The following is an 18,093-nucleotide window of genomic DNA, read 5'->3' as shown; positions in this document are numbered from 1 at the left end:
TAGTGAAAAGATATGGATAAAGCATAGGGTCTTATTTTATATACCCCCTTGAAAATATAGTACTAGCTGCGCCTCGCGGTTTCACCCGCGTAAGTCCGTATCCCGTATGAATTTCGGGATAAAAAGTTGCCTATATGTTATGCCAGTTGTTCAGCTATCTACGTACCAAAATTTCATTGCAATCGGTTCAGTAGTTTTTGCGTGAAAGAGCAACAAACACACCCACATCCTTACAAACTTTCGCATTTATAATATTAGTAGGATAGTAAGATTTTTAGGATTCTGCGCGGTAAGTCTAAAACACTCCACGTAGCAGGCGCCATGAGTCGCACGTATCGCGTCGATATTGCTTATTTAGTCATAAATCTATACAAATATTATGAAGCAGAAGAGTTTGTTTGTTTGAACGCACTAATCTCAGGAACTACTTGAATCCGATTTGAAAAATTGTTTCAGTGTTAGATAGCCCATTTATTGAGGAAGGCTATAAATGTACCACGGGCGAAGCCGGGGCGGACCGCTAGTCTAAGATATGCAGGCGCAATAATATATTAACAAACATTTTTTTTCGATTGCTTCAATCGATTAAAGTATAATAAATTATGGTTATTTATATTTCATTTTATTTATTTATCGCTAGAATTAAGCCTTCCTCAATAAATGGGCTATCTAACACTGAAATAATTTTTCAAATCGGACCAGCAGTTCCTGAGATTAGCACGTTCAAGCAAACAAACAAACTCTTCAGCTTTGTAATATTAGTATAGATTAGCAATATGACTATATTAAATTAATCAACTCTCTCTTGGACTCAATAAGTATTTTCCCTTATACTAAAGAAGATATTGTTTAAAAAACATAATGTTTACAGTTACGTAAATAAGGATGTAGGTGTTGAAACGAAAATCATGCAATGAGATGTGCATTTTAGTATCGTGAGTGAATTAAATCACATAGGTGATGAAGTCACGAATTATTTGCAACTAGCTTAATTTTTAACTGCGGTTATGTAAAGCAAAAAACAAATTTTATACACTGGCAACATTTTACATTGTACGTAATGGATTTGTATTTATCTGTGCTGGTAAAATAAACGCGGGAAAAAAGAAGTATATTGAAAACTAGCTGTCCGCCCCGGCTTCGCCCGTGGTACATATAAAGCCTAAATTCTCCCTCAATACTTTTATTGTAGGGCATCTAAAACTGAAAGAATTCAAAACGGACCAGTAGTTCCTGAGATTAGCACGTTCAAACAAACAAACGAACAAACTCTTCAGCTTTATAATATATAGCTGTCCAGTTGAATATCTGAATTATTGCGATTAGAGTTATATATTTGAGTTTAAATAATATCAAACGAACTAACTGACCCTTCAGCTTTATAGGTATGCTGGTTTGGATGTTTCAATAAAGATATGTTGCGGAACCCTATTTTTTTCCAAAATAAAATATAGTCTATGAACACTCGTGGATAATGTAGCTTTCGAATGGTGAAAGAATTTTTAAAATCGCTCCAGTAGTTTTGAGCCTATTCATTACAACCAAACAAACAAACAAACAAAGTTTTCCTCTTTATAATATTAGTGTAGATGGAATGAAGCCAGACTACAAATTATTGATGTTTATTCCGAATTTAAATGAAAAATAGTTTGACATGCATTTTTAGGTTCTATTTTGTGTGGTAAATATTTTTTTAAATATTTCACTATTACTGTTATTTTATTGTATATAGTGTTATGTTGTATATTAATAATAAAGATTTCCTACTAATGTATGTATGGTGCTACCATTATTAGTTTTATTAGTTGTCGAGTTTTGTATTGCTTTCCGTGGTTTATATTTTCTTTGAAAGCTCCATAATAAAAAAAAATACAAATAAAAAAGGTATCTAGTTTCAGTTGCAATAACATGTAAAATAAAACCACCCATTCAAGAAAATATTACTATACTAGTTGCGCCCTGCGGTTTCACTCGCGTAATTCCGTATCCCGTAGGAATATCGTTATAAAAATTTGCGTATATGTTATTCCAGTTGTCGAGCTATCTACGTACCAAATTTCATAGCAATCGGTTCTGAGGTTTTTGCGTGAGAAAGCAACAAACACACCCACATCCATACAAACTTTCGCATTTATAATATTAGTAGGATAGTAGGATTACCATTTTCAAATAATCATCATCAGCCCATATATGATCCCACTGCTGGGACACAGGCCTCCAATGAGGGTTCAGGTCATAATTCACCACGCTGGCCAAGTGCGGGTTGGCAGATGTCACATGCCGTCGAACGTTTGATTCTTGGACATGCCGGTTTCCTCACGATGCTTTCCTTCACCGTTTTAAGCTGTTTCAAATAATATAATATTTATTTATATCCCAGGAAATACATAGTTCCTTGAGATTGAAAATTATAAAATAAAGGCTGTAATGTATACTGCGGGGTCGTGTCATAGATATGACAAATGTACTTGTAAAATATTGTTAGGAGATCGCAGAATTGGACGTTTTAGAAAATTTCTAGTTGTAGTTATTTAATGTTTTAAATCTTATGACTTCGGGTTTTCAGGTAGTATTCAGAAAAATAATACCTGTACATTATGCCTCATAATATAAATTTGATAATGTTTAAATTTTATGTTACTAATGTTCAATTTAAAAAAGGTGTGTGTGCGATTCACACACGATAGAAGTGAAACTTCAATAAATCGACAAAAGAATGAGATAAATATATATAAATTATAAAATAGTATGTATATTTCTGTCTCATTCTTTGCCGGCTTCATTCTACACATGTTTGTATTTGTGTCTCTTACCTGTCGTTTTTTCCGTTGCATCAGCTTTGAAATCACAACGATTCTAAAGAAGTTTCACTTCAAAAATCTTTGTTCTGTGAACACAAAACACGATATACTTATGTATGTAAATTTTATTCATACAATAATATATTTATTCTAGCTTTCCGCACTCGGTTTCCTCTCTCTAAAAGTCCCGTATCCCCTAAGATTTCATGAGTTTTAATTCATTTTTCCCCTCCTCATCCCGTGAGATTTTTATTTTTTTATTTATTCTTCATTGTAAACACAAACAACACAAAATATGTCATAATTGTGACAAAAGCTTTTGTATACAATTGGCGGCCTTATGACTATAAGCCATTTCTTTCAGGCAACCGACGGGTAAAGGATAAATACACAATATAATAGAAAGAGATTAATTAGATTATTTCATTAAAGAGATTACAGGATGTTTGCTGCCTCTCACCCCAAAGAGAGATAGGATGATTTTAACTGCATCCCTACACCTCTTGAATGCCTGTCATAATTAATGGATGTCCCCAAAAAATTTGAAGGTCTCGTGTCCCCTGTCTCGATGTGGGGTATGGGGCATATGATATATGCTACACTGATCGTATATCTTTATGGGCAAGTAGGTGATCAGCCTCTATCTCGAGAGACTTTTTTTGTTTTTCACCACCGGGAATCGAACCCAGGACCCTTCGGTTCTACGCTCACCCACTGTACCAAGGAGGCGATCAAAGGAAATTCCCACGAGACTGAGATTCTTCATCACGCTGAAAAATAGCCCATGTCCCTCTTTAGTCCAACTATCTCCAGACTCAAAAACCATATCATAAAATCGCACCATTGCTGCGTGAAGGAAAGGCAAACACACACACATTTATTATATTATTCATTGTGAATCTCACTAATCCTACTTCCCACTATCCTTGTAATATTATAAATGCGAAAGTTTGTAAGGATGTGTGTGTGTTTGTTGCTCTTTCACGCAAAAACTACTGAACCGATTGCAATGAAATTTTTTACGTAGACAGCTGGACAACTGGAATAACATATAGGCACCTTTTTATCCCGATATTCCTACGGGATACGGACTAACGCGGGTGAAACCGCGGGGCACAGCTAGTTATAAAAAGGAATGTTTCAAACAGACAAAAAAAATATTGAATTAAAAAGCTAGAAGCATATTTTCCAAGTAAAATAGTATTTTGACAGATTTTTTTTCCCAGAGTCATCCGAAAAAAGTCGGGCTCAGTGGAATAATCAAGTCAAAAAATACAGTATTCATAATTTAACTACAACATGAAATGCATATCAATATATTATTTACAAAGTCAAGCAACGTTGGCCGTGGTCAGTGACTGGATGGGTTCCTTTTTCCGGTGATTTTTGACTCACGATAAAAAGATGGTTCCAATAGATAGAAATGCTAAGTCAAGGTTGTTATGTGTTTTGAACTTATTAAATTTCGCATCACACTTGCCTCGGTGAGATGGTAGCGTCAGCAAAAATGTTATTGAAATAGAATTATTTAACGTAATCGGAGAATTCACTGCTTATTAATGTAATGATTGTTTCTAAATATGAATTACAAATTGTATAAACACAAAAAACTCGATACCCAAGGACATTTTTCGTAAAACAGAGTTTTCCTTAAATACATACATATATAGTTATTTATTTGATGCACTAATAATAGTTCAATACAGATACAATTCGTCTTAATCTGAATTAACTATAACAGAAGGCGCATACAACATTGGTCATAAAATTTAAATTTGTTTATTTTTATTGATAAAAGAAGACTTGTATGTAAAATTAATTTGATCAGTTTAAAAGTGAATAATTTCATTATTATTTTTAATAATTTATATTATTTTATATAAATTGTACCGCTAATGGTATGATAAAAGGTTTTAGACGTGATTCTTAATATTTCCTTTTGGAATATGGTGCCTTATCTAATTAAACCCAATTTGCTAAAGTTATTAACGCTAAAAATACGTTAGTTTCATGGAAAAACTAGCTGCACCTCGCGGTTTCACCCGCGTAAGTCCGTACCCGTAGGAATATCGGGATAAAAGTTGCCTATATGTTCAGTAGTTTTTGCGTGAAAGAGCAACAAACACACATCCTTACAAACTTTCGCATTTATAATATTATAAGTAGGATAGGATGCATAAACTGTTAAACGCTCATAAAAATAACTATCGCTAAATACATAAGTCCTGTGTAAAATATAATAGAGAAAATTAATTCTGCTTTTTTTGCTGTCGCTACCTAATCCTTATTGCGGATTCCGCGAATCTCTGTGTAGCTTTATAAAAGACCGTATATGGATAAAATTTTTCGCATTCAAGTACCGTGATCCGTGTGTTGTGTCTGTCTGTCTATCCGTCTATATATATAGAAAATATAACACTATTTTAATAAAACGTGAGTAAACAGTTTATAAATGTGGCTTATTTGAGAATTTGTTATTTTTGGAAATAGTCTATTTTTCCTTTGTTTTTTAATGTAAATATTTTAATAGTTAAAGAGAATTTTTTATTTTATTAAAACATAACTTTTTTTTTATTATTTAATTAGTTTTTTTATTCAGACTTTTTAATTCCATGAGAGGAAATTAAATGGATGAAAAAATGTATATAATTATGCTTATATAATTATTATTTATGCGATTTTTATTGAATATTAAATATACATTTAGTGACAATGATATTTATCATCGTGTACTATTTGTAAGCTGCCTCCTTGATACAGTGGTTAACGTGAGCGTAGAACTGAGGGGTCATGGGTTCGATTCCCGGTGGGGACGCACAATAAAAAAAAGTCTCGGTTTGGCAGGACACAGAAGGCTGATCATCTAGTTGTCCATAAAAAAAATCGATCAGTAAAACAGATGTATATCATCTGCCCCATACCCCACTTGGGGACAAGGGGCTTCATTTCTCACTATTTGTAAGTTATATTAATGATATAAAGCTGAAAAGTATGTTTGAAAGCGCCAATCTCGGGAAACTACTGGTCTGATTTGAAAATGTTTTCAGTGTTATATAGCTGCGATTTAAAAATATGCTTGTTTTAGTTTTGGTAGTAAATGCTTTTGGAACTCTGTTTTTTTCTTTTAATAATTAATCTATTCAGTAGTTATTTTTTATTATTTAGCAACTTGTTTTCTTAATATACTTAATGAACTGACTCCAAAAAAGGAGCTCAATTCGAATATATTTTTTTGGGTTTGTTTGTACAGAACTTTCGACTGGGTTAACCGATTTTGATGATCCTTTTTTCATTTGATAGCTGTTACCTCCCGCGTATTCTCGTTATATTTCTAGTTCTGACAATTTCAAGATTTTAGTTATTTTTCTTTAAGTAATTAGTTGCATAATCTATATTCTATACTAACAATTTTCTTTTTCAGTTTAATTTATAAAAATGGCGACCGTTCTACTGAGGTGTTTGTTTATATGTCTGTATGCTTTATACGTCAGTGCTGATGAAATCGAATTGGAAGCGACCAGTGGGGTAGTTTTGAAAATGCTCAGGGTGAGTATAATACTAATATTTATTTAAATTAAGAATTAAGAATTAAATAATTAAGAATTATTTAATTCATTCTTAATTAAAATTAAGAATTTTTCAATAAAGAATTTATCTGGAAAATGCATTATTTTAAAATGTATATTAATTTATGTAAGTTTATCAAAATAATGTATAAAACCAAATAATACGATATTTGCTCGCAGCAGATCTCTGTAATGAAAATCTTCGTCTAAATTTTTGAACAAAGACAGAAATTTTATCAAAACCGGCTCAACAATTTTTGCGTGATAAGCGAGGAATCACACTTCACAACCAGTATTTTATATACTTTCATATATATAACACAGTAGGTGTTGCCCATGACGTTGCTCGCGTGGTCAAAAACAACAAGCAGTTATGAATACATGTCACATTTTAGTATAGCGCCATCTATCGGATTTTATTTAAATTTCGCAATGATTGAAATGCGAATCATGATATTTTTTAGGGAATTGTAGGTTTTACTAACGTGAAAAGTGACCCATATAACTCTCTAGCATCCAAACTACCTTCAGATATAAAAGAACTAGCTTTTGCCCGCGGAATCGCGCGCATTCGGAGTAGTTAAAGAGATATTTTTATGCATATAGACCTTCCTATTGAATCAGTCTCTATATTAACAATACGTTGTGTAGTTTTAAAGATACATACATACATAGAGACAGACGCAGGAAGCGACTTTGCTTTGTACTATATAGTGATAACAAACATGCCAGCAAACTTTCAAATTAATGATACACCAGCTGCGCCCCGCGGTTTCACCCGCGAAAGCCCGTATCCCGTAGGAATATCGGGATAAAAAGTTGCCTATATGTTATTTCAGTTGTCCAGTTGTCAATTGATCAAATTTCATTGCAATCTCTTCTGTAGTTTTTGCGTGAAAGAGCAATAAACACACACACATCCTTACAAACATTCGCATTTATAATATTAGTAGGATATTAGTTTATTATGAAGGATGTTACAAAATCGTATACCTAACAAATTAAAAGAGCAGTCTTATTTCTCTGTGGGGTGTGGGACAGATACAATATATTATCTACGATTTTGTTTACTGGCAATCTCCGATCATCTTTCTGCCAGTAACAATGTATTTAGTGATCTGTGCTTCTGCATCGACCCTTATAACTGGGTTGAATCTTGCAACTATTGTTTCTACGCTTTCCGTAACCACTATACCGATATATTTAAGAATAATTGCGTAGGAAATTTTTAAAAGTAGACAAAGACCTGGACTCTGGTGCGTTCCATAGGAGATCCCAGGATCCCTGCTATTATTTTATTATTTTAAAGGTGTGCATTTAGCTCTTATTTTTTTATATTTACTTGATATAATTTATTTAATGTAATACCTGTTGGTGAACCTAAAATAAATAAAAAAAAAAAAATTATGCATTGAGTTTGGCTGCCGAGGAGGTTTTAATGGGTAGAAATACCACAAGCACTTTTAAAGATTTCCTCCTCGTTAAAAAAAAAACTCATGAGACATATGTGGCTAGATTGTAATATAAAAATTCATGTTTTCAGGAAATGGTGAACGAAACAAAAGCAGACTCGCTAAACCTACCAGCAAACGCCTCATCTATTCGAGAAAATATCACGGACACATTTAGGTAAGAATTTAGAGACAAGATATTATTCTATTTTTTCACCATAATTCCTTAATAAAATTCGTTAATATTGAGAATTATATAACAATACATAATGATTAAGATATGAAGACTTGCGGAATTATTAAAGAAATGAAAAAATCGATCACAGGATTCACCTCTCCGCCTACCCACCACGCCTCAGCAATCGAATTTATTTATCTATGGAAAACAAACAATACAATAATTCTTATAGATTATAGACATATCAGCAAAGTGTCCACTAAAATTTTAAATACTTTAAATATAAAAACACACTTAGTCACATACGGAATATAAAGGATACAAAAAAAAACATAGAAATCAGATGAAACTTCTTCTATTTCTTCCACTCTCTCAGCTTTCTTTTCTTCTCTTCTTTCTTTTATGTCCTTAAGAGACACCCCACGCCGGCTAATTATTTCCCAGTCTCATTATAATATGGCCATATTACTTATTTCAGTTGCGAAAACCGAGTCTATGGCTACTACGCGGACGTTGACAATGACTGTCAAATATTCCACGTCTGCCTTCCGTCGCAGACTCCAACTGGTAGAAACGTCACATACAGGTGGAGCTTCATTTGCCCCAGTGAGACAGTTTTCAATCAGGTTTGTGCCTTAATTGAATGTGTTTTGGATTTATTATTCTTTGAGCGAATTTCTGAGCCTCATGATTATGTTATCAAAAGTGTCAGAAGTTTTGACAAGTGAATACACTTGACAATAGTCTTAAATATAGAATTCTCGTGTCACAATGTTAGCTTAACAAGCTCCTCCGAAACGGCTAGACCGATTCTTATGAAATTTTGTGTGCATATTGGGTATGTCTGAGAATCGGCCACCACCAATTTTTCATACCCCTAAATAATAAGAGTAAGGTAGAACAGTGTTTGCCAGCTAAGCTAGTAATAAATAAGGTATATATCGTTTACTACTCTATATCATCTTAAAAGCATCTTTTCGTGTTTTATAGGAAATTGTTGCAATTTGATCACCTTTAAGAAACTGTAGTGGTGCCTCCCTTAAAAAACGTTGGCCGTTTTTGTAGAAAAAATTTGAGTCTGAGTACACACACACGCGCACATAAATATCTGTTTTACGCACCAAGCTACTCACTATGAATATGTATTAATTAATTTCGAACATCATATTTTAATTCTCAGGAAGTACTTGTGTGCACAAGAGCCCGTGATTCCATTCCTTGTGAAGATTCACCATCATACTACGATCTGAACATGGAGATCGGTAAAATAGCCGAAGATAAAAAGGAACAGCCGGAGACGGACAATAAAATGGAAAACAACGAACAAACAGACAAAGTCGATCAACCGTCAAACCAAGAACCTGAACCTCCCAAAGACGCTGAAACTGTGACCGTAAAGAACCAAAAGCGTTTCCCAAGTCGCAAGAAGCAGAACATGGTTGAGAAACTAGTACAGGAAGCAGTAGAAGAAATGAATTTAATGGAAGCGGGTGTCGAAGTTATTGAGCCAGAAGAAGAGAGAGTAGAGATTCAAAAACCTGAAGCCACTGAAGAAGTTGATGAATCTAAATCAGAAGATTCTAGACTAGGTGCAGAGAGGAGCCTTAGAACTGGAAGACACGGTTGGAGGGGGTCCTATCGATACAACAGTCAATAGAGATAGCTTAGAGTTTAGCAGCCGGACAAATTTGTAAATATTTTATAATTTTCAAGTGATAATAAAATTAATTAAATATATCTGTTATTTATTTCATTACCCTATTTAAACCATATACTTTACTGCATTAAAAATTTAATAGCTTAATTCGAAGAAAGTAAGGATATGCCTTAAAATAATGTCTGAAATAAAAATACTCTAAATATTAACAATACATATGTATGAATACGCTTATATGCATTTCGACCTTAAAAACTCTTACACATCAATACAATACTAGGTTTCTTATCAGCAAATCATTTTCCTCTTGTAGATGCAATTAATTTTTCGTACGCTTGATTAAATTACAGAACAAGATTGCAATCAAAATGATCGTGCAACTAATCCGTTCTTTGTGTCTTACGGCGAAACAAAAATGACTTAATATTCAGTTAAAATGCGTGTAACACTATTATTATTAGTTCTATTGAAAAGTGTTATCTCAAACGAAGAAAGTGACGAAAAATATATAGATCTGTTGCCTGAGGAGGAAAAGCGACAGTTTTTAGAGAAGATTGCCAGGCGTATACTTGAGGATTATCAAAATAACAACGAAACAAATGCATCACATGTAGATATGTCAGATGAAGAGCTTAACGCACATTCTGCATATGTACAGGGTTTACTTCAAGAGGAAACACAGAATTTAAGAGATGAAAAGAAAAACGAGCCACAAAGGCGTGACGACAAACAAGACACGGCAAAAGCAGTAGATAATAGAAAAAGTAGTGCAGAGAGTAACAAAAATTTCGTAGATTTAACTTTACGGGCTGGAAAAAGAGAAAAACGTAGAAACACAAGTAAGGAGCACACTATCCAAGATTATGATGTGATTCCAGTTGTACCTATTTATGATGAAACTCTTATCAGGAATAAGCCACCCTCACAAAATACTACAAAAAATGTCATGAAAGGACGCGATTCATCATCAGATAAGAACAATTCGAAAGTATTAAGAAATTCTTTTACTTACGATGATGAAGAGGACAATAAAAATGAAAATAATCATGAGAGTAATGAAAGTTTAAGATCAACAGTTATTAATGATTTTGAACCTAGTTCTAAAGAAACTGATGCTGATTCGTCACAACAAAAAACAATTGAAGAAACAACTACGGATTTAAGCTTGAACGACACAGTTACGTCAGCAGAATCTACGCGTTACGGTATTCGAGAACGAGACTTAACTAGAAAAGAAAATGTTGATATACAATATAGCAATAAAGCTGAATTAACTACTGATATTGTAACACAAAATTTGCAGGATATTACATCTACAACACCAGTCATAAGTACTTCATCTACCACTGAACTAAGTACAGATAAACAAGAAATAGTTACTGAAACGAATAATTTTAGCGCTGAAAAAAATAATGTAGCGAATAATGGCTCAGGACCAAATGATAATTCAAGTACTATAAAACGTAATTCAACAACCGGCGGTTTGAAACTCATTGACCTAGATATCAATAATTTTAATATAAGCAGAGTAACTGTTAATTCTGATTCCACAAAAGTCGAATCAACTGAAACACCTGCAAACGTTGAAACTTATACAATTATTGAAAGAATCACACGAACCACCACTATTCAATCCAATATATCTACAACGGTAAGCCCAGATAATATTAGTAATACTACTTCAGATCAAGAAGTTAATTTACAAAATGCTTCAACTAATTGTAATGATACGGAAAAAGCTGCTGAACATTTAGACAAAGAATCTAAACGTACTATTATTAATGATATGGATTTATTTGAAGCAAGAAAAGGAAGTAACAATGGAAATATTTTAAAATCGGAAGAAACGATAATAGGAGGCATTGAAACAATAGAGGCTATCGATACTCCCGCGAAAGAAAAGAATACTGAATACTATGTGTATGAAATATGTAAGTATGTATATCAGAAATAACCTTAGCCTTATTTTAGCAATGTTTTAACAGTTAGAAACCTTACCCTACAAATAACAGCGAATATATTTGAATCGATTTTATGTCCATTTATATAAATATCTGTTATCATCATAATATTCACGTCCTCTTATGTTAGGACACACAATCTAATTAACAACGAACAGGTTAATTAATAAGTACCTGGATGACCGAGCTTTGCTCGGTTTAACTTCGTGAAGTTAGATTGTTTATAAGCGTTTTTTCCAAGATCGTTCAGGCATTTTTAAGTGAACACGTGCATTAAGAAGACACAAAACAATATAAACAATTAGTCTAACCTCAAAGCAAACACTCATTGACTTCGTTACTTAACAACGCCATCTGCTGGAACTTTAATTATTCGCAAAAAAAATAGTATTAGTATTATTATTCGCCAATAGATGTCAGGAAGAGTCGCTAAGTTTAAGTCGATAAAACACGAATATGACATTTTCTAAAAAAGATTCCTAGCTAGATCGATTTATCGCCACCGAAACCCCCTATATACTAAATTTCATGAAAATCGTTGGAGCCGATTTCGAGATTTTATATATATATACACGAATTGCTCGTTTAAAGGTATAAGATATAGTTTGGTTTGTGTTCAACAGCGGCAGAAAAACCTCCATTCCGATCTCGTGGCGAAGAGGAAGTATATTACGCACCTGTGTACAACTACGCTCCTGAATATGCTTACTATGACCCATACAACCGGTTTGGACCTAACACTGATGACGTATCTAAAGATTCATTCAATACCGCAAAAGCACGTTACAAAAATAGTAAAAGAAGAAACAAATCTAAGAATTATCAAACTTATAACGAGAATCGCGATAAATTTAACAATATCTTCAATATTTTGAAGCAACACAATTACAACAATGTTGTAGATCCGCAAACGATAGTACATAACAGTGCTATTTTCAACCCTAACGACTATATAGATATGGACTACTTTTTCGGGAGAAGCGATGACATAAGTCTGAGAAGTGCTAAAAAGAAAAAGGGAAAACCAAATTTGCCAGATACTGACGATGACGACCACCCGTATGAAACTATGAAGAACAGCTTACAAGATCACATTAGGTCTGTAAGAAAACTACTGTACGCTCATAAGCAATTTGGATATATACCCGACCGTCCTAAATTATCTAACGAAGACGAAACAAGACTTCGCAGCAAACATCTAAAACTATCTAACGTTAATAGCAATGGGCAAAGTAGAGATGACATTACAATCGATTATTATTTTGGCAGAAAAAATTCTCATGAAGTTGATTCTGAACGCAATAAGTTGTTTAAGGTACAGCTGGCCCAATTGAAAGACGCGTCTGTAGGTACCCCAAAACCCGCTGAAAATAAGACTTCAAGTCTAGAAGAAATAAGTCAGAAGGATAACGGTATTGATGTTTTGTTGAATGTGTTGAGAGATATGATAAAAATGGACATTGAAGCATTAGTCAAGTATAATTGGCTCAGATCGACTGTGGATATACGAACGGCGTTAAGCAAATTAAACGTTTTGACGTAAGTTATCGTTCAATTTATATTCGTTCGTATAATATTCTTTACATAATACCAATAGCATACAAACGTTCATGATATCTATTCTAAAATTACGAAGTGAAATATTTAATTTCGTCCTACTACTCATCCGATTTTTAATACACTTATACAATTAGAAAGCTTCATCTTCACAAAGTAACATAGGCAATATTTTTCTAACCCAGACCACAGATAACATAACTAGATTGAATAGAATTGAACTAGCTTAGTTAAAAGAAGTAGACAGTGATAAATTATTATAATTGTTGTTAAGATGTGGCTTATCGTCAGCTCTTCATTAAATTTAATTGTAACAAACATTATTATGTTACTATCTTCGATGTTTATAAACCTTACTTCATAAAAATTTCATTTCTATTATGCTTTCTGTCGTAATGACTAAGCCAATTAAGGGAATACGACTCATACGACTCATAAGTTTTTATACAGTATCTTTCATTAGCCATAGATTATTACTAATTGTCTTTCATTGAGTCATGTTTGAAATTTGATTGTGTAATCATAAAGGCCATTTTATTGTTTATAATTATTGACTGTCTTTTAGTGACCCATGTTTGGATCTTTATGGGTATTTGACCAAAATGTAGAGAGACGCATATGGGCGATTAAGCCTTGCTTGTTTTTATAAGACACTAGCTGTACCCGACGTGCGTCCCTACGCCAGCAACCTGGTGGCACTTGGCATATTCTATATATAATCAATGGGCATATTATACAAACCTTTTCCGTGGAAAAATACCTATATATACCAATTTTCATAATAGGTCGATTTCGGTGCAGCAGTTTATGAGTTCGTCGATACAGACTAACTTTCTATATACTATATTATACTAGCTGTGCTCTGCGGTTTCACCCGCGTAAGTCCGTATCCCGCAGGAATATCGGGATAAAAAGTTGCCTGTATGTTATTCCAGTTGTCCAGCTGTCTACATACCAAATTTCATTGCAATCGGTTCAGTAGTTTTTGCGTGAAAGAGCAACAAACACACACATCCTTACAAACTTTCGCATATATAATATTAATAATAATAATAATAATAATAAACACATTTATTGTCAACATCACATAAGGAAATTTAGACATATGAACACAACTAGATAACATAACATAGACAGGGACAACATAAACAGAAATAGTAAAAGTATTAGTAGGAAGGATTAAAATTTCTATAAGATTCAAACTCTCTCAATATAATATAAACCGCAATTCTAACATAAATTAACATTGCGTAACATATCAACATAGTAGGTACCTTATTTATTTTAGATTTATTGTTTTTATTTTAGATTTAATGGTTTAATTTTATTTATTGCTTTTAGAAAAAAATTGAGAAGCAACGATCACATTCACCCTAATGATATGGAACTGTTGAAATATGTGATATATCTGTACAAGTCAGCGAAAGAAACGAACCGAATGAAGCTCAGCGTGCAACTGTTGGAGTCGATAACGAAACTGAGAAAGGAGAATAAAAAGAAAAGTGTGATGCCGCAAATAAAGAAGAGGAAGAAGTATCGCTCCGCCATCAAGCTGTGGCGGGATTTCAGAACGTTTTTGAGGAGCTTAATCAATAGAGAGCAGGAGAGAAGGGACATAGTGGGGCAGTTCGAGAGGTTTCTAGCTGAATTGGAGGCTAATTTGAACGGGGTGAGTGAATATTGGGTCATAAATTTAATCAAAGTTAGTTAAGACATAGCAAAATAAAAAGAAAGTTAAAGAATAGAATAAATTCAATCATGAAATTCGTCCGTCTGTCGTTCGGCCATGTATAATCCCCGCTCAGAGAAAAATAAAACTAAAAATCTAAAAGCTACATACATATTAGAAGAGAATTGAATAGAAAATAGGAGGAAGCTATAAGCGTTATTAAACTACTAGCTGCGCTCTGCGGTTTCACCCGCGCAAGTCCGTAATCCGTAAGAATATCGGGATAAAAAGTTGCCTATATGTCATTCCAGTTATCCAGCTATCTACGTACCAAATTTCATTGCAACCGGTTCAGTAGTTTTTGCGTGAAAGAGCAACAAACACATATATCCTTACAAACTTTCGCATTTATAATATTAGTAGGAAGTAGGATAAAAAGGAAGCGTGGTACAAAATTTCCATTTCAACATTTAAATATATATTTGGGTATAATTATATATCAGTCAGTTGATAATTAATTCTACTTTTCTTTTCATATTTTAACTTTATATAATAAGTAGCAGTAGTTATTCTATTAATTCGCATTCAAGCAATTCTATTAAATTTCAGTTGCACGAGGCGATTAAAAACATAGCTATAGTAACAAAATTCAAGAATCAGAACTGGTATGCGGATCTAAAAGAGATTTATTTGAAGAACGCAACCAAGAGGGAGCTGCTAGAAGTCATTCTGCACCTGGGTCTGTCTCGACTTCTGGCATTAATTGAAGACAGCACAAAGAGCGGTGCAGAAGACAGTTTCTCAAATTTCGTCTACAACAATAGAAAGGAAGTGAATGTCACGAGACGAGACTTTATATTCGTGTTGCGTTTGTTGAATGCTATTAAGGAATTAAATTAATTGTTGTTTGTCTTTTTTATTATTTATGGTCGACTAGCTACAACCCGCGGTTTCACCCGCGTAAGTCCGTATCCCGTAAGAATATTGGGATAAAAAGTTGCCTGTATGTTATTCCAGTTGTCCAGCTGTCTACGTACCAAATTTCATAACAATCGGTTAAGCAGTTTTTGCGTGAAAGAGCAAAAAAAAAAACACACATCCTTACAAACTTTCGCATTTATAATATTAGTAGGATTAGAAGGATGTTATATCGAAGATTTCTTACCAAAGTTCTTTTCTACAATAATTATTTAACAACAAACAGAATCACCTTCAAATTGTCAGAACTTGACCGAATTTATATGTGATCACATGACAGATTCTAGCTTTTAAATAATGAAAGAATCATAATAATCCGTTCACTCAGTAAAAACTTACGTGGTTACACACAAACATGAGGTGAAAAACAGTGGAATCAATAACCTTCTCGTTTTTTGCAGTTGGTTTTGGTAACACTCTATGATTCTAAACTTGTTTGTCAGCTGGATGGAGTTGCCGAGTAATAAAATAAAAAAGTCATCGTATTCAGAATCGCATTCGTCTCTGGGAACAATGGTTAAAAAATTGTCCATGTTTTTCTAAATCTTTATCTACAGTTACGTAAAAGTTCATAAAATTTCCTTTTTACGCTGAGTCTATGTTAGTCATTAAAATAATTTAGAAATTAAAAACTTTTAACCGATTTTAAACGATTCATTCATTATATTATTAACCCGACGTTTCGAACACTTTACAGCGAGCGTGGTCACGGGGAGACTGAGATGTTACACGAAGGTCATACTTGAATGAATCGCGTTTAAAATACGTTAAAAAGTTTTTAATTTCTAAATGTATAATACACGCGTAAAATCTAACACAAGAAAATACTACATTAAAATAATGTTCAATCAGTCAATCCGTGCTAAATTTCATCAAACTCGGCTGATTAATGTGGTGATTCCCCCAATTTAATAAGAATGATGGTGCAATCAAACGAGAAACATAAAACACAAATATTTATTACTACAGCTTTGGAATGTATTTACACTAACTTAACAATAAATAGAATAACAATTATATATATTATGCGTTCACACGGGGCCAAGTGAGACCAAACCTAGATGAGCCTAGATAACCTAGAGAACCTAGGTATAGGCTATGCCTCTGTTTCTAAATCTGCTTCAATTTCTTCAGGTGTCCTAAGATCGATTGCGAATCGTTTCTTGAATCTTGGCGGTCTCTCGTCTAGATCTGGAAAATACCGTTTGATTTTAAAAGTGTTTTATGTAAAATTAGCTGACCCATGCGGCTTTGGTCGCGCGAACATGGAATTTTTAGGTATGGAAAGATTCGAGGTGTGGTTTCGGCGGATCGTGTGTTAATTCTTGTGTTTAGTTTAGACTAGCTGCGCTCCACGGTTTCACCCGCTTAAGTCTGTACCCCGTAGGAATATCGGGATAAAAAGTTGCCTATATATTATTCCAGTTTTCCAGCTGTCTACGTATCAAATTTCATTGCAATCGGTTAAGTAGTTTTTGCGTGAAAGAGCAAGAAACACACACACACATCCTTACAAACTTTCGCATCAATAATATTAGTAGGACTAGTAGGATAGGATGATATCTTAATATCGCCTAAAAGAAACAACCAATTCGAATAATTTAGGAAGAAGTCTGCAGCTATTGCAATAACCTTGCACATAAAGTAAAATTGTTTGAAATAAATTCTATTTCTAAGGTACAAAATATGGGCTCTTACTCCGTCCGGCATTTTAATTAACTTTTCAATTATGAAATAGTTATAATAACAAAAGTATGATAGGCGTAATATATTTACCGGAGGGAAAATTTTATTTGAATATCGTCATATACATACATCCATCCATACATAAATCCATCCATACTTACAAACTTTCGCGTTTATAATATTAGTAAGATAGGGTTGTCTCACCTGGCGTTGCCTGCATCTCCTTTACTCTTCTCGAATAATCTTGGAACGCCGCCGCCAAGGAATATGTCAGCCTCCTAGCCGAATTTCTGGAAATAATAACAATAACTTTACAATATTATACCATAGCATAAAGCCTTAAGGTTCAAACTCATTCGTTTTAAGGTTCTTTAACAAAAGGGCACAATGGATCACTAAGACCTTACTGTCATACATAACATATACACATAAATAATGTAGACCCCAAAGGGGACGTCTGTAAATGACGTTAGGAGTTTTTTTTAATTATCTATACCCCTATGGTAAAATGTCATGAGTTTTGATTCAAACATTTTCATTACAGATATAACAAGGTATGAATCTTCGTAGATTTAAATTTATTCTATAT

General features: G+C 33.5%; 2 protein-coding genes across 2 annotated transcripts in view; one reads left to right on the top strand and one right to left on the bottom strand.

The window, feature by feature from the left end:
- Window positions 1-5,022: 5,022 nt before the first annotated feature.
- LOC119836461 lies at window positions 5,023-9,695 on the top strand. The gene is made up of 5 exons (XM_038361789.1): window positions 5,023-5,234; window positions 6,223-6,347; window positions 7,911-7,996; window positions 8,475-8,622; window positions 9,177-9,695. Exons 2-5 carry the CDS (start codon window positions 6,237-6,239, stop codon window positions 9,651-9,653), a joined length of 822 nt encoding a protein of 273 aa, XP_038217717.1. The 5' UTR covers window positions 5,023-5,234; window positions 6,223-6,236; the 3' UTR covers window positions 9,654-9,695.
- A 7,066-nt stretch (window positions 9,696-16,761) lies between these two features.
- Window positions 16,762-18,093, bottom strand: part of LOC119836535 — a 16,490-nt gene continuing 15,158 nt past the window's right edge. The window contains exons 5-6 of the mRNA XM_038361909.1: window positions 17,709-17,794; window positions 16,762-17,009 (exon numbers count right to left, since the gene is read on the bottom strand). Coding sequence (XP_038217837.1) covers window positions 16,915-17,009; window positions 17,709-17,794 — 181 coding nt within the window. The 3' untranslated portion in view covers window positions 16,762-16,914. The remainder of the gene's footprint in view (window positions 17,010-17,708; window positions 17,795-18,093) is intronic.

Source organism: Zerene cesonia, chromosome 24 (genome assembly GCF_012273895.1).
Source record: "Zerene cesonia ecotype Mississippi chromosome 24, Zerene_cesonia_1.1, whole genome shotgun sequence".
NCBI lineage: Eukaryota > Metazoa > Arthropoda > Insecta > Lepidoptera > Pieridae > Zerene > Zerene cesonia.
Note: the sequence above shows the minus strand (reverse complement) of the source record. Positions and strands in the feature narration are given on the sequence as shown.

Excerpts from the sequence above, each read along its gene's own strand:
- LOC119836461 (XM_038361789.1), top strand. The coding sequence starts at position 6,237 with ATGGCGACCGTTCTACTGAGGTGTTTGTTTATATGTCTGTATGCTTTA. Across the intron at positions 6,348-7,910 it reads TAGTTTTGAAAATGCTCAGG|GAAATGGTGAACGAAACAAA; the intron begins GTGAGTATAATA and ends TCATGTTTTCAG. Across the intron at positions 7,997-8,474 it reads AATATCACGGACACATTTAG|TTGCGAAAACCGAGTCTATG; the intron begins GTAAGAATTTAG and ends TACTTATTTCAG.